General features: G+C 48.4%; 1 protein-coding gene across 6 annotated transcripts in view; it reads right to left on the bottom strand.

Moving 5' to 3' along the window:
- Positions 1–17,676: 17,676 nt before the first annotated feature.
- f (espin protein forked) overlaps positions 17,677–23,987 on the bottom strand; it is a 44,383-nt gene continuing 38,072 nt past the window's right edge. For 5 of the 6 annotated variants that reach the window (XM_070211226.1, XM_070211229.1, XM_070211227.1 and 2 more), the window contains 5 exons: positions 20,765–21,299; positions 19,843–20,182; positions 18,820–19,068; positions 18,533–18,741; positions 17,677–18,445 (listed from right to left, as the gene is read on the bottom strand). In XM_070211226.1, the coding sequence (XP_070067327.1) occupies positions 18,067–18,445; positions 18,533–18,741; positions 18,820–19,068; positions 19,843–20,182; positions 20,765–21,299 (1,712 nt within the window). In that variant the 3' untranslated portion in view covers positions 17,677–18,066. The remainder of the gene's footprint in view (positions 18,446–18,532; positions 18,742–18,819; positions 19,069–19,842; positions 20,183–20,764; positions 21,300–23,987) is intronic. The other variant, XM_070211225.1, reaches the window with a different exon arrangement.

Genomic DNA, 23,987 nt, shown 5'->3' with positions numbered 1-23,987 from the left:
GACATAGCTCCGCCGTGGATCGGGGCGAGAATATGTCGTTTTAAAGCGACATAGCTCCAGCGTGGATCGGGGCGAGAAAATGTCGTTTTAAAGCGACATATCTTCAGCGTGGATCGGGGCGAGAAAATGTCGTTTTAAAGCGACATAGCTCCACCGTGGATCGGGGCGAGAAAATGTCGTTTTAAAGCGACATATCTCCAGCGTGGATCGGGGCGAGAAAATGTCGTTTTAAAGCGACATATCTCCAGCGTGGGTCGGGGAGAGAATATGTCGTTTTAAAGCGACATATCTCCAGCGTGGGTCGGGGAGAGAATATGTCGTTTTAAAGCGACATAGCTCCGCCGTATATCGGGGCGAGAAAATATCGTTTTAAAACGACATATCTCCAGCGTGGATCGGAGCGAGAAAATGTCGTTTTAAAGCGACATAGCTCCGCCGTGGATCGGGTCGAGAAAATGTCGTTTTAAAGCGACATAGCTCCGCCGTGGATCGGTGCGAGAAAATGTCGTTTTAAAGCGACATATCTCCTCCGTGGATCGGGGCGAGAATATGTCGTTTTAAAGCGACATAGCTCCGCCGTGGATCGGGGCGAGAAAATGTCGTTTTAAAGCGACATATCTCCAGCGTGGATCGGGGCGAGAAAATGTCGTTTTAAAGCGACATAGCTCCGCCGTGGATCGGGGCGAGAAAATGTTGTTTTAAAGCGACATATCTCCAGCGTGGATCGGGGCGAGAAAATGTCGTTTTAAAGCTCGACATTTTCTTGCCCCGATCCACGGCGGAGCTATGTCGCTTAAAAAGGACATTTTCTCGCCCCGATCCATGCTGGAGATATATCGCCTTAAAACGACATATTCTCTCCCCGATCCACGCTGGAAATATGTCGCTTTAAAACGACATTTTCTCGCCCCGATCCACGCTGGAGATATGTCGCTTTAAAACGACATTTTCTCGCCCCGATCCACGCTGGAGATATGTCGCTTTAAAACGACATTTTCTCGCCCCGATCCACGGCGGAGCTATGTCGCTTTAAAACGACATTTTCTCGCCCGATCCACGCTGGAGATATGTCGCTTTAAAACGACATTTTCTCGCCCCGATCCACGGCGGAGCTATGTCGCTTTAAAACGATATATTCGCGCCCCGATCCACGGCGGAGATATGTCGCTTTAAAACGACATATTCTCGCCCCGATCCACGCTGGAGATATGCCGCTTTAAAACGACATTTTCTCGCCCCGATCCACCCTGGAGATATGTCGCTTTAAAACGACATTTTCTCGCCCCGATCCACGGCGGAGCTATGTCGCTTTAAAACAACATTTTCTCGACCCGATCCACGGCGGAGCTATGTCGCTTTAAAACGACATTTTCTCGCCCCGATCCACGGCGGAGCTATGTCGCTTTAAAACGACATTTACTCGCCCCGATCCACGCTGGAGATATGTCGCTTTAAAACGATATTTTCTCGCCCCGATCCACGGCTGAGCTATGTCGCTTTAAAACGACATATTCTCGCCCCGATCCACGCTGGAGATATGTCGCTTTAAAACGACATTTTCTCGCCCCGATCCACGGCGGAGCTATGTCGCTTTAAAACGACATATTCTCGCCCCGATCCACGGCGGGGCTATGTCGCTTTAATACGACATTTTCTCGCCCCGGTCTACGGCGGAGCTATGTCGCTTTAAAACGACATTTTCTCGCCCCGATCCACGGCGGAGCTATGTCGCTTTAAAACGACATATTCTCGCCCCGATCCACGCTGGAGATATGTCGCTTTAAAACGACATATTCTCTCCCCGATCCACGCTGGAGATATGTCGCTTTAAAACGACATATTCTCTCCCCGATCCACGCTGGAGATATGTCGCTTTAAAACGACATATTCTCGCCCCGATCCACGCTGGAGATATGTCGCTTTAAAACGACATTTTCTCGCCCCGATCCACGGCGGAGCTATGTCGCTTTAAAACGACATTTTCTCGCCCCGATCCACGGCGGAGCTATGTCGCTTTAAAACGACATTTTATCGCCCCGATTCACGGCGGAGCTAATTCGCTTTAAAACGACATTTTCTCGCCCGATCCACGGCGGAGCTATGTCGCTTTAAAACGACATTTTCTCGCCCCGATCCACGGCGGAGCTATGTCGCTTTAATACGACATTTTCTCGCCCCGGTCTACGGCGGAGCTATGTCGCTTTAAAACGACATTTTCTCGCCCCGATCCACGGCAAAGCTATGTCGCTTTAAAACGACATTTTCTTGCCCCGATCCACGGCGGAGCTATGTCGCTTTAAAACGACATATTCTCGCCCCGATCAACGCTGGAGATATGTCGCTTTACAACGACATATTCTCTCCCCGACCCACGCTGGAGATATGTCGCTTTAAAACGACATATTCTCTCCCCGATCCACGCTGGAGATATGTCGCTTTAAAACGACATATATCGCCCCGATCCACGCTGGAGATATGTCGCTTTAAAACGACATTTTCTCGCCCCGATCCACGGCGGAGCTATGTCGCTTTAAAACGACATTTTCTCGCCCCGATCCACGGCGGAGCTATGTCGCTTTAAAACGACATTTTCTCGCCCGATCCACGGCGGAGCTATGTCGCTTTAAAACGACATTTTCTCGCCCCGATCCACGGCGGAGCTATGTCGCTTTAATACGACATTTTCTCGCCCCGGTCTACGGCGGAGCTATGTCGCTTTAAAACGACATTTTCTCGCCCCGATCCACGGCAAAGCTATGTCGCTTTAAAACGACATTTTCTTGCCCCGATCCACGGCGGAGCTATGTCGCTTTAAAACGACATATTCTCGCCCCGATCCACGCTGGAGATATGTCGCTTTAAAACGACATTTTCTCGCCCCGATCCACGGCGGAGCTATGTCGCTTTAATACGACATTTTCTCGCCCCGGTCTACGGCGGAGCTAATTCGCTTTAAAACGACATTTTCTCGCCCCGATCCACGGCGGAGCTATGTCGCTTTAAAACGACATATTCTCGCCCCGATCAACGCTGGAGATATGTCGCTTTAAAACGACATATTCTCTCCCCGATCCACGCTGGAGATATGTCGCTTTAAAACGACATATTCTCGCCCCGATCCACGCTGGAGATATGTCGCTTTAAAACGACATTTTCTCGCCCCGATCCACGGCGGAGCTATGTCGCTTTAAAACGACATTTTCTCGCCCCGATTCACGGCGGAGCTAATTCGCTTTAAAACGACATTTTCTCGCCCCGATCCACGGCGGAGCTATGTCGCTTTAAAACGACATTTTCTCGCCCCGATCCACGGCGGAGCTATGTCGCTTTAAAACGACATATTCTCTCCCCGATCCACGGCGGAGCTATGTCGCTTTAATACGACATTTTCTCGCCCCGGTCTACGGCGGAGCTATGTCGCTTTAAAACGACATTTTCTCGCCCCGATCCACGGCGGAGATATGTCGCTTTAAAACGACATTTTCTCGCCCCGATCCACGCTGGAGATATGTCGCTTTAAAGCGACATTTTCTTGCCCCGATCCACGGCGGAGCTATGTCGCTTTAAAACGACATTTTATCGCCCCGATTCACGGCGGAGCTAATTCGCTTTAAAACGACATTTTCTCGCCCCGATCCACGGCAGAGCTGTGTCGCTTTAAAACGACATTTTCTCGCCCCGATCCACGGCGGAGCTATGTCGCTTTAAAACGACATTTTCTCGCCCTGATCCACGCTGGAGATATGTCGCTTTAAAACGACATATTCTCTCCCCGATCCACGCTGGATTTATGTCGCTTTAAAACGGCATATTCTCGCCCCGATCCACGCAGAGCTATGTCGCTTTCAAACGAAATTTTCTCGCCCCGATCCACGCTGGGGCTAGGTCGTTTAAAACGACATTTTCTCGCCCCGATCCACGCTGGAGATATGTCGCTTTAAAACGACATTTTCTCGCCCCGATCCACGCTGGAGCTATGTCGCTTTAAAACGGCATATTCTCGACCGATCCACGGCGGAGCTATGTCGCTTTAAAACGACATTTTATCGCCCCGATTCACGGCGGAGCTAATTCGCTTTAAAACGACATATTCTCGCCCCGATCCACGCTGGAGCTATGTCGCTTTAAAACGACATTTTCTCTCCCCGATCCACGCTGGAGATATGTCGCTTTAAAACGACATTTTCTTGCCCCGATCTACGGCGGAGCTATGTCGCTTTAAAACGACATTTTCTCGCCCCGATCCACGGCGGAGCTATGTCGCTTTAAAACGACATTTTCTCGCCCCGATCCACGGCGGAGCTATGTCGCCTTAAAACGACATATTCTCGCCCCGATCCACGCTGGAGATATGTCGCTTTAAAACGACATATTCTCGCCCCGATTCACGGCGGAGCTAATTCGCTTTAAAACTACATTTTCTCGCCCCGATTCACGGCGGAGCTATGTCGCTTTAAAACGACATTTTCTCGCCCCGATCCACGGCGGAGCTATGTCGCTTTAAAACGACATATTCTCGCCCCGATCCACGGCGGAGCTATGTCGCTTTAATACGACATTTTCTCGCCCCGGTCTACGGCGGAGCTATGTCGCTTTAAAACGACATTTTCTCGCCCCGATCCACGCTGGAGATATGTCGCTTTAAAACGACATATTCTTTCCCCGATCCACGCTGGAGATATGTCGCTTTAAAACGACATATTCTCGCCCCGATCCACGCTGGAGATATGTCGCTTTAAAACGACATTTTCTCACCCCGATCCACGCTAGAGATATGTCGCTTTAAAACGACATTTTCTCGCCCCGATCCACGGCGGAGCTATGTCGCTTTAAAACGACATTTTCTCGCCCCGATCCACGGCAGAGCTATGTCGCTTTAAAACGACATTTTCTCGCCCCGATCCACGGCGGAGCTATGTCGCTTTAAAACGACATTTTCTCGCCCCGATCCACGGCGGAGCTATGTCGCTTTAAAACGACATATTCTCGCCCTGATCCACGTTGGAGATATGTCGCTTTAAAACGACATATTCTCGCCCCGATCCACGGCGGAGATATGTTGCTTTAAAACGACATTTTCTCGCCCCGATCCACGCTGGAGATATGCCGCTTTACAACGACATTTTCTCGCCCCGATCCACGGCGGAGCTATGTCGCTTTAAAACGACATAATCTCGCCCCGATCCACGCTGGAGATATGTCGCTTTAAAACGACATTTTCTCGCCCCGATCCACGGCGGAGCTATGTCGCTTTAAAACGACATTTTCTCGCCCCGATCCACGGCGGAGCTATGTCGCTTTAAAACGACATTTTATCGCCCCGATTCACGGCGGAGCTAATTCGCTTTAAAACGACATTTTCTCGCCCCGATCCACGGCGGAGCTATGTCGCTTTAAAACGACATTTTCTCGCCCGATCCACGGCGGAGCTATGTCGCTTTAAAACGACATTTTCTCGCCCCGATCCACGGCGGAGCTATGTCGCTTTAATACGACTTTTTCTCGCCCCGGTCTACGGCGGAGCTATGTCGCTTTAAAACGACATTTTCTCGCCCCGATCCACAGCGGAGCTATGTCGCTTTAAAACGACATATTCTCGCCCCGATCCACGCTGGAGATATGTCGCTTTAAAACGACATATTCTCTCCCCGATCCACGCTGGAGATATGTCGCCTTAAAACGACATATTCTCGCCCCGATCCACGCTGGAGATATGTCGCTTTAAAACGACATTTTCTTGCCCCGATCTACGGCGGAGCTATGTCGCTTTAAAACGACATTTTCTCGCCCCGATCCACGGCGGAGCTATGTCGCTTTAAAACGACATTTTCTCGCCCGGATCCACGGCGGAGCTATGTCGCTTTAAAACGACATATTCTCGCCCCGATCCACGCTGGAGATATGTCGCGTTAAAACGACATATTCTCTCCCCGATCCACGCTGGAGATATGTCGCTTTAAAACGACATATTCTCGCCCCAATCCACGCTGGAGATATGCCGCTTTAAAACGACATTTTCTCGCCCCGATCCACGGCGGAGCTATGTCGCTTTAAAACGACATTTTATCGCCCCGATTCACGGCGGAGCTAATTCGCTTTAAAACGACATTTTCTCGCCCCGATCCACGGCGGAGCTATGTCGCTTTAAAACGACATTTTCTCGCCCCGATCCACGGCGGAGCTATGTCGCTTTAAAACGACATATTCTCGCCCCGATCCACGGCGGAGCTATGTCGCTTTAATACGACATTTTCTCGCCCCGGTCTACGGCGGAGCTATGTCGCTTTAAAACGACATTTTCTCGCCCCGATCCACGGCGGAGCTATGTCGCTTTAAAACGACATTTTCTCGCCCCGATCCACGCTGGAGATATGTTGCTTTAAAACGACATATTCTCGCCCCGATCCACGCTGGAGATATGTCGCTTTAAAACGACATTTTCTCGCCCCGATCCACGCTGGAGATATGTCGCTTTAAAACGACATTTTCTCGCCCCGATCCACATCAGAGCTATGTCGCTTTAAAACGACATTTTCTCGCCCCGATCCACGGCGGAGCTATGTCGCTTTAAAACGACATTTTCTCGCCCCGATCCACGGCGGAGCTATGTCGCTTTAAAACGACATATTCTCGCCCTGATCCACGCTGGAGATATGTCGCTTTAAAACGACATATTCTCTCCCCGATCCACGCTGGAGATATGTCGCTTTAAAACGACATATTCTCTCCCCGATCCACGCTGGAGATATGTCGCTTTAAAACGGCATATTCTCGCCCCGATCCACGCAGAGCTATGTCGCTTTAAAACGACATTTTCTCGCCCCGATCCACGCTGGAGATATGTCGCTTTCAAACGACATTTTCTCGCCCCGATCCACGCTGGGGCTAGGACGTTTAAAACGACATTTTCTCGCCCCGATCCACGCTGGAGATATGTCGCTTTAAAACGACATATTCTCGCCCCGATCCACGCTGGAGCTATGTCGCTTTAAAACGACATTTTCTCGCCTCGATCCACGGCGTAGCTATGTCGCTTTAAACGACATTTTCTCGCCCCGATCCACGGTGGACCTATGTCGCTTTAAAATGACATTTTCTCGACCCGATCCACGGCGGGGCTATGTCGCTTTAGAACGACATTTTTTCGCCCCGATCCACGCTGGAGATATGTCGCTTTAAAACGACATATTCTCGCCCCGATCCACGCTGGAGCTATGTCGCTTTAAAACGACATTTTCTCGCCTCGATCCACGGCGTAGCTATGTCGCTTTAAACGACATTTTCTCGCCCCGATCCACGGTGGAGCTATGTCGCTTTAAAATGACATTTTCTCGACCCGATCCACGGCGGGGCTATGTCGCTTTAGAACGACATTTTTTCGCCCCGATCCACGCTGGAGATATGTCGCTTTAAAACGACATTTTCTCGCCCCGATCCACGGCGGAGCTATGTCGCTTTAAAACGAGAAAATGTCGTTTTAAACCGACATATCTCCACCGTGGAAGTGAAAACTGCGAGAAAATGTCGTTTTAAAACGACCTAGCCCCAGCGTGGATCGGGGCGAGAAAATGTCGTTTGAAAGCGACATATCTCCAGCGTGGATCGGGGCGAGAAAATGTCGTTTTAAAGCGACATAGCTCTGCGTGGATCGGGGCGAGAATATGCCGTTTTAAAGCGACATATCTCCAGCGTGGATCGGGGAGAGAATATGTCGTTTTAAAGCGACATATCTCCAGCGCGGATCGGGGAGAGAATATGTCGTTTTAAAGCGACATATCTCCAGCGTGGATCAGGGCGAGAATATGTCGTTTTAAAGCGACATAGCTCCGCCGTGGATCGGGGCGAGAAAATGTCGTTTTAAAGCGACATAGCTCCGCCGTGGATCGGGGCGAGAAAATGTCGTTTTAAAGCGACACAGCTCTGCCGTGGATCGGGGCGAGAAAATGTCGTTTTAAAGCGAATTAGCTCCGCCGTGAATCGGGGCGATAAAATGTCGTTTTAAAGCGACATAGCTCCGCCGTGGATCGGGGCGAGAAAATGTCGTTTAAAAGCGACATAGCTCCGCCGTGGATCGGGGCGAGAAAATGTCGTTTTAAAGCGACATATCTCCAGCGTGGATCGGGGAGAGAATATGTCGTTTTAAAGCGACGTATCTCCAGCGTGGATCGGGGCGAGAAAATGTCGTTTTAAAGCGACATAGCTCCGCCGTGGATCGGGGCGAGAAAATGTCGTTCTAAAGCGACATAGCTCCGCCGTAGACCGGGGCGAGAAAATGTCGTATTAAAGCGACATAGCTCCGCCGTGGATCGGGGCGAGAAAATGTCGTTTTAAAGCGACATAGCTCCGCCGTGGATCGGGGCGAGAAAATGTCGTTTTAAAGCGACATAGCTCCGCCGTGGATCGGGGCGAGAAAATGTCGTTTTAAAGCGAATTAGCTCCGCCGTGAATCGGGGCGATAAAATGTCGTTTTAAAGCGACATAGCTCCGCCGTGGATCGGGGCGAGAAAATGTCGTTTTAAAGCGACATAGCTCCGCCGTGGATCGGGGCGAGAAAATGTCGTTTTAAAGCGACATATCTCCAGCGTGGATCGGGGCGAGAATATGTCGTTTTAAAGCGACATATCTCCAGCGTGGATCGGGGAGAGAATATGTCGTTTTAAAGCGACATATCTCCAGCGTGGATCGGGGCGAGAATATGTCGTTTTAAAGCGACATAGCTCCGCCGTGGATCGGGGCGAGAAAATGTCGTTTTAAAGCGACATAGCTCCGCCGTGGATCGGGGAGAGAATATGTCGTTTTAAAGCGACATATCTCCAGCGTGGATCGGGGCGAGAATATGTCGTTTTAAAGCTACATAGCTCCGCCGTGGATCGGGGCAAGAAAATGTCGTTTTAAAGCGACATAGCTCCGCCGTAGACCGGGGCGAGAAAATGTCGTATTAAAGCGACATAGCTCCGCCGTGGATCGGCGCGAGAAAATGTCGTTTTAAAGCGACATAGCTCCGCCGTGGATCGGGGCGATAAAATGTCGTTTTAAAGCGACATAGCTCCGCCGTGGATCGGGGCGAGAAAATGTCGTTTTAAAGCGAATTAGCTCCGCCGTGAATCGGGGCGATAAAATGTCGTTTTAAAGCGACATAGCTCCGCCGTGGATCGGGGCGAGAAAATGTCGTTTTAAAGCGACATAGCTCCGCCGTGGATCGGGGCGAGAAAATGTCGTTTTAAAGCGACATATCTCCAGCGTGGATCGGGGCGAGAATATGTCGTTTTAAAGCGACATAGCTCCGCCGTGGATCGGGGCGAGAAAATGTCGTTTTAAAGCGACATATCTCCAGCGTGGATCAGGGCGAGAAAATGTCGTTTTAAAGCGAATTAGCTCCGCCGTGAATCGGGGCGATAAAATGTCGTTTTAAAGCGACATAGCTCCGCCGTGGATCGGGGCGAGAAAATGTCGTTTTAAAGCGACATAGCTCCGCCGTGGATCGAGGCGAGAAAATGTCGTTTTAAAGCGACATAGCTCCGCCGTGGATCGGGGCGAGAAAATGTCGTTTTAAAGCGAATTAGCTCCGCCGTGAATCGGGGCGATAAAATGTCGTTTTAAAGCGACATTGCTCCGCCGTGGATCGGGGCGAGAAAATGTCGTTTTAAAGCGACATAGCTCCGCCGTGGATCGGGGCGAGAAAATGTCGTTTTAAAGCGACATATCTCCAGCGTGGATCGGGGCGAGAATATGTCGTTTTAAAGCGACATATCTCCAGCGTGGATCGGGGAGAGAATATGTCGTTTTAAAGCGACATATCTCCAGCGTGGATCGGGGCGAGAATATGTCGTTTTAAAGCGACATAGCTCCGCCGTGGATCGGGGCGAGAAAATGTCGTTTTAAAGCGAATTAGCTCCGCCGTGAATCGGGGCGATAAAATTTCGTTTTAAAGCGACATAGCTCCGCCGTGGATCGGGGCGAGAAAATGTCGTTTTAAAGCGACATAGCTCCGCCGTGGATCGGGGCGAGAAAATGTCGTTTTAAAGCGACATATCTCCAGCGTGGATCGGGGAGAGAATATGTCGTTTTAAAGCGACATATCTCCAGCGTGGATCGGGGCGAGAAAATGTCGTTTTAAAGCGACATAGCTCCGCCGTGGATCGGGGCGAGAAAATGTCGTTTTAAAGCGACATAGCTCCGCCGTAGACCGGGGCGAGAAAATGTCGTATTAAAGCGACATAGCTCCGCCGTGGATCGGGGCGAGAAAATGTCGTTTTAAAGCGACATAGCTCCGCCGTGGATCGGGGCGAGAAAATGTCGTTTTAAAGCGACATAGCTCCGCCGTGGATCGGGGCGAGAAAATGTCGTTTTAAAGCGAATTAGCTCCGCCGTGAATCGTTGCGATAAAATGTCGTTTTAAAGCGACATAGCTCCGCCGTGGATCGGGGCGAGAAAATGTCGTTTTAAAGCGACATAGCTCCGCCGTGGATCGGGGCGAGAAAATGTCGTTTTAAAGCGACATATCTCCAGCGTGGATCGGGGCGAGAATATGTCGTTTTAAAGCGACATATCTCCAGCGTGGATCGGGGAGAGAATATGTCGTTTTAAAGCGACATATCTCCAGCGTGGATCGGGGCGAGAATATGTCGTTTTAAAGCGACATAGCTCCGCCGTGGATCGGGGCGAGAAAATGTCGTTTTAAAGCGACATAGCTCCGCCGTGGATCGGGGAGAGAATATGTCGTTTTAAAGCGACATATCTCCAGCGTGGATCGGGGCGAGAATATGTCGTTTTAAAGCTACATAGCTCCGCCGTGGATCGGGGCAAGAAAATGTCGTTTTAAAGCGACATAGCTCCGCCGTAGACCGGGGCGAGAAAATGTCGTATTAAAGCGACATAGCTCCGCCGTGGATCGGCGCGAGAAAATGTCGTTTTAAAGCGACATAGCTCCGCCGTGGATCGGGCGATAAAATGTCGTTTTAAAGCGACATAGCTCCGCCGTGGATCGGGGCGAGAAAAGGTCGTTTTAAAGCGAATTAGCTCCGCCGTGAATCGGGGCGATAAAATGTCGTTTTAAAGCGACATAGCTCCGCCGTGGATCGGGGCGAGAAAATGTCGTTTTAAAGCGACATAGCTCCGCCGTGGATCGGGGCGAGAAAATGTCGTTTTAAAGCGACATATCTCCAGCGTGGATCGGGGCGAGAATATGTCGTTTTAAAGCGACATAGCTCCGCCGTGGATCGGGGCGAGAAAATGTCGTTTTAAAGCGACATATCTCCAGCGTGGATCGGGGCGAGAATATGTCGTTTTAAAGCGACATAGCTCCGCCGTGGATCGGGGCGAGAAAATTTCGTTTTAAAGCGACATAGCTCCGCCGTGGATCGGGGCGAGAAAATGTCGTTTTAAAGCGACATAGCTCCGCCGTGGATCGGGGCGAGAAAATGTCGTTTTAAAGCGAATTAGCTCCGCCGTGAATCGGGGCGATAAAATGTCGTTTTAAAGCGACATAGCTCCGCCGTGGATCGGGGCGAGAAAATGTCGTTTTAAAGCGACATAGCTCCGCCGTGGATCGGGGCGAGAAAATGTCGTTTTAAAGCGACATATCTCCAGCGTGGATCGGGGCGAGAATATGTCGTTTTAAAGCGACATATCTCCAGCGTGGATCGGGGAGAGAATATGTCGTTTTAAAGCGACATATCTCCAGCGTGGATCGGGGCAAGAATATGTCGTTTTAAAGCGACATAGCTCCGCCGTGGATCGGGGCGAGAAAATGTCGTTTTAAAGCGACATAGCTCCGCCGTGGATCGGGGCGAGAAAATGTCGTTTTAAAGCGACATAGCTCCGCCGTAGATCGGGGCAAGAAAATGTCGTTTTAAAGCGACATATCTCCAGCGTGGATCGGGGCGAGAATATGTCGTTTTAAAGCGACATATCTCCAGCGTGGATCGGGGAGAGAATATGTCGTTTTAAAGCGACATATCTCCAGCGTGGATCGGGGCGAGAATATGTCGTTTTAAAGCGACATATCTCCAGCGTGGATCAGGGCGAGAAAATGTCGTTTTAAAGCGAATTAGCTCCGCCGTGAATCGGGGCGATAAAATGTCGTTTTAAAGCGACATAGCTCCGCCGTGGATCGGGGCGAGAAAATGTCGTTTTAAAGCGACATAGCTCCGCCGTGGATCGGGGCGAGAAAATGTCGTTTTAAAGCGACATAGCTCCGCCGTGGATCGGGGCGAGAAAATGTCGTTTTAAAGCGACATATCTCCAGCGTGGATCGGGGCGAGAATATGTCGTTTTAAAGCGACATATCTCCAGCGTGGATCGGGGAGAGAATATGTCGTTTTAAAGCGACATATCTCCAGCGTGGATCGGGGCGAGAATATGTCGTTTTAAAGCGACATAGCTCCGCCGTGGATCGGGGCGAGAAAATGTCGTTTTAAAGCGACATAGCTCCGCCGTGGATCGGGGAGAGAATATGTCGTTTTAAAGCGACATATCTCCAGCGTGGATCGGGGCGAGAATATGTCGTTTTAAAGCTACATAGCTCCGCCGTGGATCGGGGCAAGAAAATGTCGTTTTAAAGCGACATAGCTCCGCCGTAGACCGGGGCGAGAAAATGTCGTATTAAAGCGACATAGCTCCGCCGTGGATCGGCGCGAGAAAATGTCGTTTTAAAGCGACATAGCTCCGCCGTGGATCGGGCGATAAAATGTCGTTTTAAAGCGACATAGCTCCGCCGTGGATCGGGGCGAGAAAATGTCGTTTTAAAGCGAATTAGCTCCGCCGTGAATCGGGGCGATAAAATGTCGTTTTAAAGCGACATAGCTCCGCCGTGGATCGGGGCGAGAAAATGTCGTTTTAAAGCGACATAGCTCCGCCGTGGATCGGGGCGAGAAAATGTCGTTTTAAAGCGACATATCTCCAGCGTGGATCGGGGCGAGAATATGTCGTTTTAAAGCGACATAGCTCCGCCGTGGATCGGGGCGAGAAAATGTCGTTTTAAAGCGACATATCTCCAGCGTGGATCAGGGCGAGAAAATGTCGTTTTAAAGCGAATTAGCTCCGCCGTGAATCGGGGCGATAAAATGTCGTTTTAAAGCGACATAGCTCCGCCGTGGATCGGGGCGAGAAAATGTCGTTTTAAAGCGACATAGCTCCGCCGTGGATCGGGGCGAGAAAATGTCGTTTTAAAGCGACATAGCTCCGCCGTGGATCGGGGCGAGAAAATGTCGTTTTAAAGCGAATTAGCTCCGCCGTGAATCGGGGCGATAAAATGTCGTTTTAAAGCGACATAGCTCCGCCGTGGATCGGGGCGAGAAAATGTCGTTTTAAAGCGACATAGCTCCGCCGTGGATCGGGGCGAGAAAATGTCGTTTTAAAGCGACATATCTCCAGCGTGGATCGGGGCGAGAATATGTCGTTTTAAAGCGACATATCTCCAGCGTGGATCGGGGAGAGAATATGTCGTTTTAAAGCGACATATCTCCAGCGTGGATCGGGGCGAGAATATGTCGTTTTAAAGCGACATAGCTCCGCCGTGGATCGGGGCGAGAAAATGTCGTTTTAAAGCGACATAGCTCCGCCGTGGATCGGGGCGAGAAAATGTCGTTTTAAAGCGACATAGCTCCGCCGTAGATCGGGGCAAGAAAATGTCGTTTTAAAGCGACATATCTCCAGCGTGGATCGGGGCGAGAATATGTCGTTTTAAAGCGACATATCTCCAGCGTGGATCGGGGAGAGAATATGTCGTTTTAAAGCGACATATCTCCAGCGTGGATCGGGGCGAGAATATGTCGTTTTAAAGCTACATAGCTCCGCCGTGGATCGGGGCAAGAAAATGTCGTTTTAAAGCGACATAGCTCCGCCGTAGACCGGGGCGAGAAAATGTCGTATTAAAGCGACATAGCTCCGCCGTGGATCGGGGCGAGAAAATGTCGTTTTAAAGCGACATAGCTCCGCCGTGGATCGGGCGAGAAAATGTCGTTTTAAAGCGACATAGCTCCGCCGTGGATCGGGGCGAGAATATGTCGTTTTAAAGCGACATATCTCCAGCGTGGATCGGGGAGAGAATATGTCGTTTTAAAGCGACATATCTCCAGCGTGGATCGGGGCGAGAATATGTCGTTTTAAAGCGACATAGCTCCGCCGTGGATCGGGGCGAGAAAATGTCGTTTTAAAGCGACATATCTCCAGCATGGATCGGGGCGAGAATATGTCGTTTTAAAGCTACATAGCTCCGCCGTGGATCGGGGCAAGAAAATGTCATTTTAAAGCGACATAGCTCCGCCGTAGACCGGGGCGAGAAAATGTCGTATTGAAGCGACATAGCTCCGCCGTGGATCGGCGCGAGAAAATGTCGTTTTAAAGCGACATAGCTCCGCCGTGGATCGGGCGATAAAATGTCGTTTTAAAGCGACATAGCTCCGCCGTGGATCGGGGCGAGAAAATGTCGTTTTAAAGCGAATTAGCTCCGCCGTGAATCGGGGCGATAAAATGTCGTTTTAAAGCGACATAGCTCCGCCGTGGATCGGGGCGAGAAAATGTCGTTTTAAAGCGACATATCTCCAGCGTGGATCGGGGCGAGAATATGTCGTTTTAAAGCGACATAGCTCCGCCGTGGATCGGGGCGAGAAAATGTCGTTTTAAAGCGACATATCTCCAGCGTGGATCAGGGCGAGAAAATGTCGTTTTAAAGCGAATTAGCTCCGCCGTGAATCGGGGCGATAAAATGTCGTTTTAAAGCGACATAGCTCCGCCGTGGATCGGGGCGAGAAAATGTCGTTTTAAAGCGACATAGCTCCGCCGTGGATCGGGGCGAGAAAATGTCGTTTTAAAGCGACATAGCTCCGCCGTGGATTGGGGCGAGAAAATGTCGTTTTAAAGCGAATTAGCTCCGCCGTGAATCGGGGCGATAAAATGTCGTTTTAAAGCGACATAGCTCCGCCGTGGATCGGGGCGAGAAAATGTCGTTTTAAAGCGACATAGCTCCGCCGTGGATCGGGGCGAGAAAATGTCGTTTTAAAGCGACATATCTCCAGCGTGGATCGGGGCGAGAATATGTCGTTTTAAAGCGACATATCTCCAGCGTGGATCGGGGAGAGAATATGTCGTTTTAAAGCGACATATCTCCAGCGTGGATCGGGGCGAGAATATGTCGTTTTAAAGCGACATAGCTCCGCCGTGGATCGGGGCGAGAAAATGTCGTTTTAAAGCGACATAGCTCCGCCGTGGATCGGGGCGAGAAAATGTCGTTTTAAAGCGACATAGCTCCGCCGTAGATCGGGGCAAGAAAATGTCGTTTTAAAGCGACATATCTCCAGCGTGGATCGGGGCGAGAATATGTCGTTTTAAAGCGACATATCTCCAGCGTGGATCGGGGAGAGAATATGTCGTTTTAAAGCGACATATCTCCAGCGTGGATCGGGGCGAGAATATGTCGTTTTAAAGCTACATAGCTCCGCCGTGGATCGGGGCAAGAAAATGTCGTTTTAAAGCGACATAGCTCCGCCGTAGACCGGGGCGAGAAAATGTCGTATTAAAGCGACATAGCTCCGCCGTGGATCGGGGCGAGAAAATGTCGTTTTAAAGCGAATTAGCTCCGCCGTGAATCGGGGCGATAAAATGTCGTTTTAAAGCGACATAGCTCCGCCGTGGATCGGGGCGAGAAAATGTCGTTTTAAAGCGACATAGCTCCGCCGTGGATCGGGGCGAGAAAATGTCGTTTTAAAGCGACATATCTCCAGCGTGGATCGGGGCGAGAATATGTCGTTTTAAAGCGACATAGCTCCGCCGTGGATCGGGGCGAGAAAATGTCGTTTTAAAGCGACATATCTCCAGCGTGGATCGGGGCGAGAAAATGTCGTTTTAAAGCGAATTAGCTCCGCCGTGAATCGGGGCGATAAAATGTCGTTTTAAAGCGACATAGCTCCGCCGTGGATCGGGGCGAGAAAATGTCGTTTTAAAGCGACATAGCTCCGCCGTGGATCGGGGCGAGAAAATGTCGTTTTAAAGTGACATATCTCCAGCGTGGATCGGGGCGAGAATATGTCGTTTTAAAGCGACATATCTCCAGCGTGGATCGGGGCGAGAATATGTCGTTTTAAAGCGACATAGCTCCGCCGTGGATCGGGGCGAGAAAATGTCGTTTTAAAGCGACATAGCTCCGCCGTGGATCGGGGCGAGAAAATGTCGTTTTAAAGCGACATAGCTCCGCCATGGATCGGGGCGAGAAAATGTCGTTTTAAAGCGACATAGCTCCGCCGTAGATCGGGGCGAGAAAATGTCGTTTTAAAGCGACATAGCTCCGCCGTGGATCGGGGCGAGAAAATGTCGTTTTAAAGCGACATAGCTCCGCCGTGGATCGGGGCGAGAAAATGTCGTTTTAAAGCGACATATCTCCGCCGTAGATCGGGGCGAGAAAATGTCGTTTTAAAGCGACATATCTCCAGCGTGGATCGGGGCGAGAAAATGTCGTTTTAAAGCGAATTAGCTCCGCCGTGAATCGGGGCGATAAAATGTCGTTTTAAGGCGACATAGCTCCGCCGTGGATCGGGGCGAGAAAATGTCGTTTCAAAGCGACATAGCTCCGCCGTGGATCGGGGCGAGAAAATGTCGTTTTAAAGTGACATATCTCCAGCGTGGATCGGGGCGAGAATATGTCGTTTTAAAGCGACATATCTCCAGCGTGGATCGGGGCGAGAATATGTCGTTTTAAAGCGACATAGCTCCGCCGTGGATCGGGGCGAGAAAATGTCGTTTTAAAGCGACATAGCTCCGCCGTGGATCGGGGCGAGAAAATGTCGTTTTAAAGCGACATAGCTCCGCCATAGATCGGGGCGAGAAAATGTCGTTTTAAAGCGACATAGCTCCGCCGTAGATCGGGGCGAGAAAATGTCGTTTTAAAGCGACATATCTCCAGCGTGGATCGGGGCGAGAATATGTCGTTTTAAAGCGACATATCTCCAGCGTGGATCGGGGCGAGAATATGTCGTTTTAAAGCGACATATCTCCAGCGTGGATCGGGGCGAGAAAATGTCGTTTTAAAGCAACATAGCTGCATCGTGGATCGAGGCGAGAAAATGTCGTTTTAAAGCGACATATCTCCAGCGTGGATCGGGGCGAGAATATGTCGTTTTAAAGCGACATAGCTCCGCCGTGGATCGGGGCGAGTAAATGTCGTTTTAAAGCGACATAGCTCCGCCGTGGATCGGGGCGAGAAAATATCGTTTTAAAGCGACATAGCTCCGCCGTGGATCGGGGCGAGAAAATATCGTTTTAAAGCGACATATCTCCAGCGTGGATCGGGGCGAGAATATGTCGTCTTAAAGCGAAATATCTCCAGCGTGGATCGGGGCGAGAAAATGTCGTTTTAAAGCGACATAGCTCCGATCGATTCTGAAAAATGGTATCCCGCCGAAGAAAAAATCAAGTATCTTTAATATGTATAGTTTTATTTTAATCATATTATTGAGCCATGTATAAAAACAAATAACAATGATATAAAAAAAAAAATGGAAGCTTAAATAATTATGATTCAAGTCGATAGTTAGATGATATCGTTAATGTATATTAATAATCGATAGTCAAATAATCGAGATTCGCACACCAAATTGGAATTTACTGCAAGTTTAAATAATTATGAATATTAATGCAAACCGATTGATTTTTTATAACATAGGAATAACAATAATAAAAAAAAAATATATATCCGTATAATTCTACATAGTACATACACAATATCTCAATCGTGTATTCATTTTTTTTCGTTTTTTTTTTATGTTTTTTACTTTTTTGGGTCTAAAGCTTGCCGTGGATCTCGAGCTGGTTCGGCGCAACGCTTGCCACTCCTCTGGAGCACGCGTGTGCGTTAAACACAATACAAATATGGATTACTTAAGATTATAATATGTATGTATGTATATATATATGTGTATATATGTATATGTGTAATTCAATCGCATATCGAAATATATATCATGTGATATAATTGCACATTCGTTAAGTTAAATATATTCGTATGAAAGAAAAAAAAAAAAAATAAACAAAAAAAAATGCACTACAAGAGACTTAAGCGCGGAGACGGCCAATTCAGATCAAGCTCAAGCGACTGTTGGTCTTGCGGAGCTGTGCACGCCAGGGAATAATGTTGTCACTATCATCCTGATCGTCCTCGCCCTGATCCAGTGCATCCTGTTGTTGCTGCTGCTGCTGTTGCTGCTGCAGTGGTGGCTCGCAATCGCCGGCCTTGGCTGCTGTGCAGCCCTCGTTGTGGTTCTCCTTGTTGCCCTGTGGATGCGCCTGCTGCTGGAGCAGCTGCAGCTGCTGATAGTGCTGCTCGACGTTGAGGCCGCCGCCGGCGCTGCAGGTGGCCAAATTGATGTTATCGATAGACATGGCGCGATTCTTGAGGCGCCAGGTGTCCGCAACGCGATTGTTCTCCTCCACTTTGGGCGTATAGATGGCCGCTCTGCAAAATGGCACAGACAGCGAGCACAGGTCAGAGAGAGGATTCCGCCAGCTGCGCCACCTTATGCCCACACACCCCAGCACTTACTTCAGCTTGTTTTCAGTTTCTTCGCGACGCGCCAGCAAGTCGCGTTTCCATTGGGGTATCTGCGAGAGGCGACGCGACTCCGCCTCCTGGGCCATGCGGTCCTCAAAGTCCTTTTTGGCACGCTCGGCTGCCTTCTTTGCCATCATCTGGCGCTTCCAGTCGGGTATGGCATTGCCGGCCTGATCCTTTTCTGGTATCTGTAAGTAGATCTTTGATACGCATGATAATCCAGCTCGCAGCCCCCATCCCGCAGCCCGCTCAATCGGCACGGCGACCTTGTGACTCACCTGATCAACATAGTTGTTGGCCGTAAATTGCTTGGTTATCTCCATATAATGCTCCGAGTCCATGCGATTGGCCATCTGCTGTTCGACCTTCATCTTCTTGATGCCGGGTATATCCTTTGAGATCTTCAGCTCGGCTATCAGATCCGTCTTCAGATATGTGTCCGTGCTGGTCGTTAAACACTGCATGCTCAGACTGCGTGCCGGCATCTGGTAGGGCTTCGGCACCTTCTGTGTGTCCGTGCGTCGCAACTGTGCAGAAATTGAAAAGGGATCAGAGATTTGGTTAGTGATCGAATTCCTTTCTAGGGTTCTTGCTGTCGCTTAAGCTATGATATCCGACAGGGTAAATGTTGCCAGGCTTTCATTCGATCTCACAACAGCTTTAAGATTTCATTTTGGAAACGCTAATCCAAGTGTGTTTTAATTTAGTTAAAACGTTGCGAAAAAAAAATAAAACTTGTATTTGATTATTTTTTGTAAGAAATAAAAGATATATGAAAAGCAAACCAAATTATTTTTGTACGATTGTATCAATGACTACATGATTTGGCTATTCGATCGCATCGGTTTCAAAACTTAATACTCGGGCACTAGATAACCTGGAAATCGCCTATACATATGAAAAACTTTATCCTGGCTGACTGACTGACTGATTGACCGATTGACCGTAACAGCTAGAAAGCTGAATGCTTACAAAATTCCACCCGCAACCGTGGAAAATTGTTGGAAAACGAAAATGTAAATCACTTCGATCAGACTCAAATTATTTTCAGGGATCTCTATTAAAATTTCATCTAGATATTTATTAAAGTCCGTGATGTGTTTCACACATTTCGAAAATGGGCGAATGTTCAAGAAGTTTCCGATAGCCAACTGTTTTGAAAAGCTTTTTACGATTGGTTTTATGTTTTGAAGATTGAATTCTCATTTAATCAGCTTATTATTTTGCAAATTTAAAATATGAAGTAGCCTGGTTATACCCGCTAATATTTCGCTGGCCATTCTGTCTGGGATACAACTCACCTGTACACTGTTCAGATCCTGTATGGAAATTGCGGACAGCGGTTGATGCTGCTTGCGCGTCGCCGTATCCTGGCTGCTGGGCCCAGCTGAGCCGTGCGGCTTCTTGGGCTTCTGTGACTTGCTGGTCGCATCGCCAGCCATGGCCGACAGCATCATTGGCATTGGGGGCGGCATCATATGCGGCAACGGGGGCGGCGGTGGCGGCAACGGCGGCTGCTCGCCCACGCCCAGAGCATGTGAATGATGCTGATGCTGGTGCGGATGCTGATGCGAATGCTGATGATGATGATGCTGCTGCTGTGCGATCTGGATTTGCATGTAGTCCTCCGTGTCCGTGGAACTGTAAGGATTGATAAATATTTAATCAAAAGCTGTGTGGTTGTGTCTCAGTCTGCGTGTGTAAGTGTGTGTGTGTGTGTGTGTGGCATAATGTGGGAGTGGGCCGGACCTGCGCCAGGCGTGTCGTGTGCGCAGTATCATCTTTGGATTGCAACTGATCGGAGCGAGGCGAACCAGTTGGCAAAAGTGGCCTGGCATGCAGCACGCATAAAATTTCATGCACTCTTGAGCCGCTGAGGAAGTGTGGCCGACTCGCGACTCGCGAGTGCTGCTGTTAATTGCCCCCATCCCGCAGCCAGCCCCCAGCCATGCCCCAGCCAGCGATCGGCGTGAGCATGCGCTGGCATTGTCTGCAGCTTAATTAAGGCAACTGTACTTCTGCCACTTTTGGTGGTAATTACTTATGTTGCCGCCGCACGAGATGTGCAGCCAAATTAAAAAAAAAAAAAAAAAAAAAAAAAGAAGACAACAACAAAAACTAAATAAATAACAGCTACAGCTGCATCTCAACTCTCTGATGTAGCTGGGAGCTAGAGGTAGAGCTGCAGCTGCAGCTGGAGCTGGCACGGCTTTCTTAACTTACCGGGCCGAGGATGGACACGAACGCTTATCGCTTATGCTCTTTAGATACTCCGACGGCTTGATGAGATGCGTGACGCCGTCTTGTGATTTGTTGGGAAAACTGGGCGGCACAAACGGCAGCACCAACTGCTTGTTGACCAAATTGGGGCCACCGGAGCGCACGCCAACGCCGACGCCGGCGCCCTCCCCGTTATAGCTGCCTCCATACTGCGACTGCTGCAGCTCGTAGTGATCTTCGGCGGATGAACCCACGCCATAGATGCTGGGCGCATAGACCGACTGTTGCTGCTGGTGATAGTGTGAGGGCTGATAACTGCTGCTGCTGTTGCTGTTGCTGCCGCTGCGTTGCTTACTACCCTCCGCATAGCCATAGATGCTGCCATTGGCATGCTGATAGTGCCCCTCCCCGTTGCCAGCTGTGGCAGCTGCTGCTGCTGCGTCAGCAGAGGCGCCTCCATTACCGTTGCCGCTGCTGTTGCTGTTGCCGTTGCCGTTGGCGTTGCCATTGCCATTGAGGAGCTTGGCTTTCTTGTTCGCTGAAATTGAACAAATTTATTTATGAGATTTAAGTCTTGTCTGCGTTAACTACTTATTGTGGGTTAGCAGTTATCCCAGCTCTTTGGTCACGCTAACTTGAGCCTCAACAGCACACACACACACGCACATATACAGCACACTCTCAAGACACAATTCATTGCGTATGCAGCCTGTGCGACGCCTTTCACCAAAACTGCAGAATGGCGTTAATGGATTTCGACTACATCTCAATCAAATGCAGAGCTCTAAAATGCAGTTGTTGCCAAACCTTCTAGCTTAGGGTGGAGCGAAGCAGATGATTAATGGCCATAAATGGTTTCAAAGACGCAGCTTTAGAAGCCAAGTCTTGGCTTAGAATTGCCAAATTCAGCCAAATCAATTCAAGTTTAATCAAGCTTCTAAGCAGGACAACTTGTTGAACCGATTCAAACACGGCACTTCTACTCAAATATTTTGAAAAAGGTAGTTTGGCTTAAAATAAATAACGTTTGAGTAAGACCCGGCGCGAAAGAGACCCAACCATAACATTATTATAAATATATAAGGTGTATGGAAACTATGCGTAGAACTTAAATTTAGCGCACGCCTAAGGATTATAAAACTCGACATAACATAAATTCCTCAAGTCTTAAAATATACGATAAGTCTAGGTTAGAGCCAAGGCCTGGGTTTATGGATGTGAAAAGCCCTTCCTTATCGCAAACCGAACCAACCTGTAGCGAAGATCATGTCAGTTCATAAAAAGTTAAAATATTTTTAAAATTTCATAGTGTGGCAACGCCATTTCCATAAGCTGGCAACCATACAACTTGTGATTACTGTGTTGGCTGTGCAACTCATATAATTATTTGACAAATATTTAACTGACAATTTGCAGTTGCTGTTTGCATTATAACATTGCTTGTTGCTGCCAAATGTGCAAAGCAAGACAATGTGGCAACATTGTTGATGGTAAATATTAACAAAGAGAAAAACTGTCTGTTAGCTTTTGACACATTGATAGCATCTTAAGAGTGTGGCATGGCTATATGAAGTTTATGATGAGATTTTTTGGAATATCTCGTCCAAATAATGTCCGATTTTGGAATGATATACCATTTTGGACTCGTAAAGATCAGTACTATCGATTGGCATTAAGAAAAAGAAAATCAAAAATTTGACCAAAATCGACCATAAAAGCAAGGGGATAATAGCTCCGCGCGGAGATATGACGTTCCAAAACGACATAATATCTCGGATAATAGCTCCGCGCGGAGATATGACGTTCCAAAACGACATAACTCCGCGCGAAGCTATGACATTCCAAATCAACACGTTTTTTCTCAATATCGAGGTCGACTCAAAAATCGAAGCTTTTTTGATGTTGAAATGTTATACATTTTTCAATTTGTAAGGATCCCCACTATCCATTGGCATTTAAAATACAAATCGATGGGTTAAAAAAACTTGATGACCAAAAAACGATTCGTTTCTAAGGTCAACCTAGTCTGCTGCTTTTTTGGAATATCTCGTCCAAATAATGCTAAAGCAAGCCGGACTGGAGGCTTTTGCTTAATTTAGGTAATCTACAGATTTCTGCTGTGTCAAAACATAACAATGACAATCGAAGAACGAAGTCCCACATTTTACACGAATTTGTTAGGACTAGTTAGATAGTTTTTAAATTTCGATACAAATGGGTGTTATTCTAATTATGTCTTACTCGAAGATCAACAGTTTAAGAGGTTAAATGTTTCGGGTAAACGTAAGAAGTTCAATAGGTAAAAAAAAACTGGCAAGAAAGCACCAGAAAAATAACAGTTCGAATGATAAACGGACAACGAAGCGAGTGGTACACATGTTCCCAGTTAATTGGACACCAGGCGCTGCGTCTCCTTCTCTTTGTTGTTATGAGTCCTCGACATTGCAACTTTCACGGCTTCGTGAACGCAAGTTTGCCAACTCGTTTCGTCGTTTCGACTTGGCGGCAGAACTGGAAAGCTGCTGTGGCGAACGCGGCGTACGTCGATGTTAGATGGCATTGTATATGGTCAGAGCACTCGCGACTGCATCCGATCGGGTCTAGCCAGTTTGGGCCATTGATTTGGTGGCCAAACAAAAAATTAAAAAAAAAAAAAAACAACGTCAACCGACAAACGATTTCAGCAATTGCCAACAGTTTTCAACATTTTATCAATTTCCAGAGCAGTTTAACTGGATGTGACACCGTCCGCATTTGGAAATGGATTGCAATTGGTTCGGCCAGGCTTGAGCCTGCCAACGGGTCCCATTTTCATGGTGAAATTGAAAATGTAGATCGTAAAGCGCAAGCCAGTTGCCAAACTGGAAAAGGGATACGGCTAAGGTAGGAAAATTTATATACAAGAGGGTGAAAAAACAAAGGGAAGTTTGAGAAAACGATTTTTTATAAACTTTGTTTATATTTAAAAAAAAAATGAAAGCAAAAGAAAAAAAACATTTCAAATAGATCAAGAAATGTTTTGTGAATGTTTTTCCTATATCGTAGAGTTAAAAAAGCTTAAGATCTTATTTTAGGTAAACATTTTGCAGTTTGTTTATAATTATTTCTAATTAATAGGTTTATAACTTATATGTCAAAAGCACGCTTCACGAATGTGTAACTGTTATTAATTCAATAAAAATATTTATACAAGTTCAATTATGTTTTATTTTTATGGATACACTAA

The sequence above is a fragment of the Drosophila virilis genome, chromosome X, assembly GCF_030788295.1.
Source record: "Drosophila virilis strain 15010-1051.87 chromosome X, Dvir_AGI_RSII-ME, whole genome shotgun sequence".
NCBI lineage: Eukaryota > Metazoa > Arthropoda > Insecta > Diptera > Drosophilidae > Drosophila > Drosophila virilis.
Note: the sequence above shows the minus strand (reverse complement) of the source record. Positions and strands in the feature narration are given on the sequence as shown.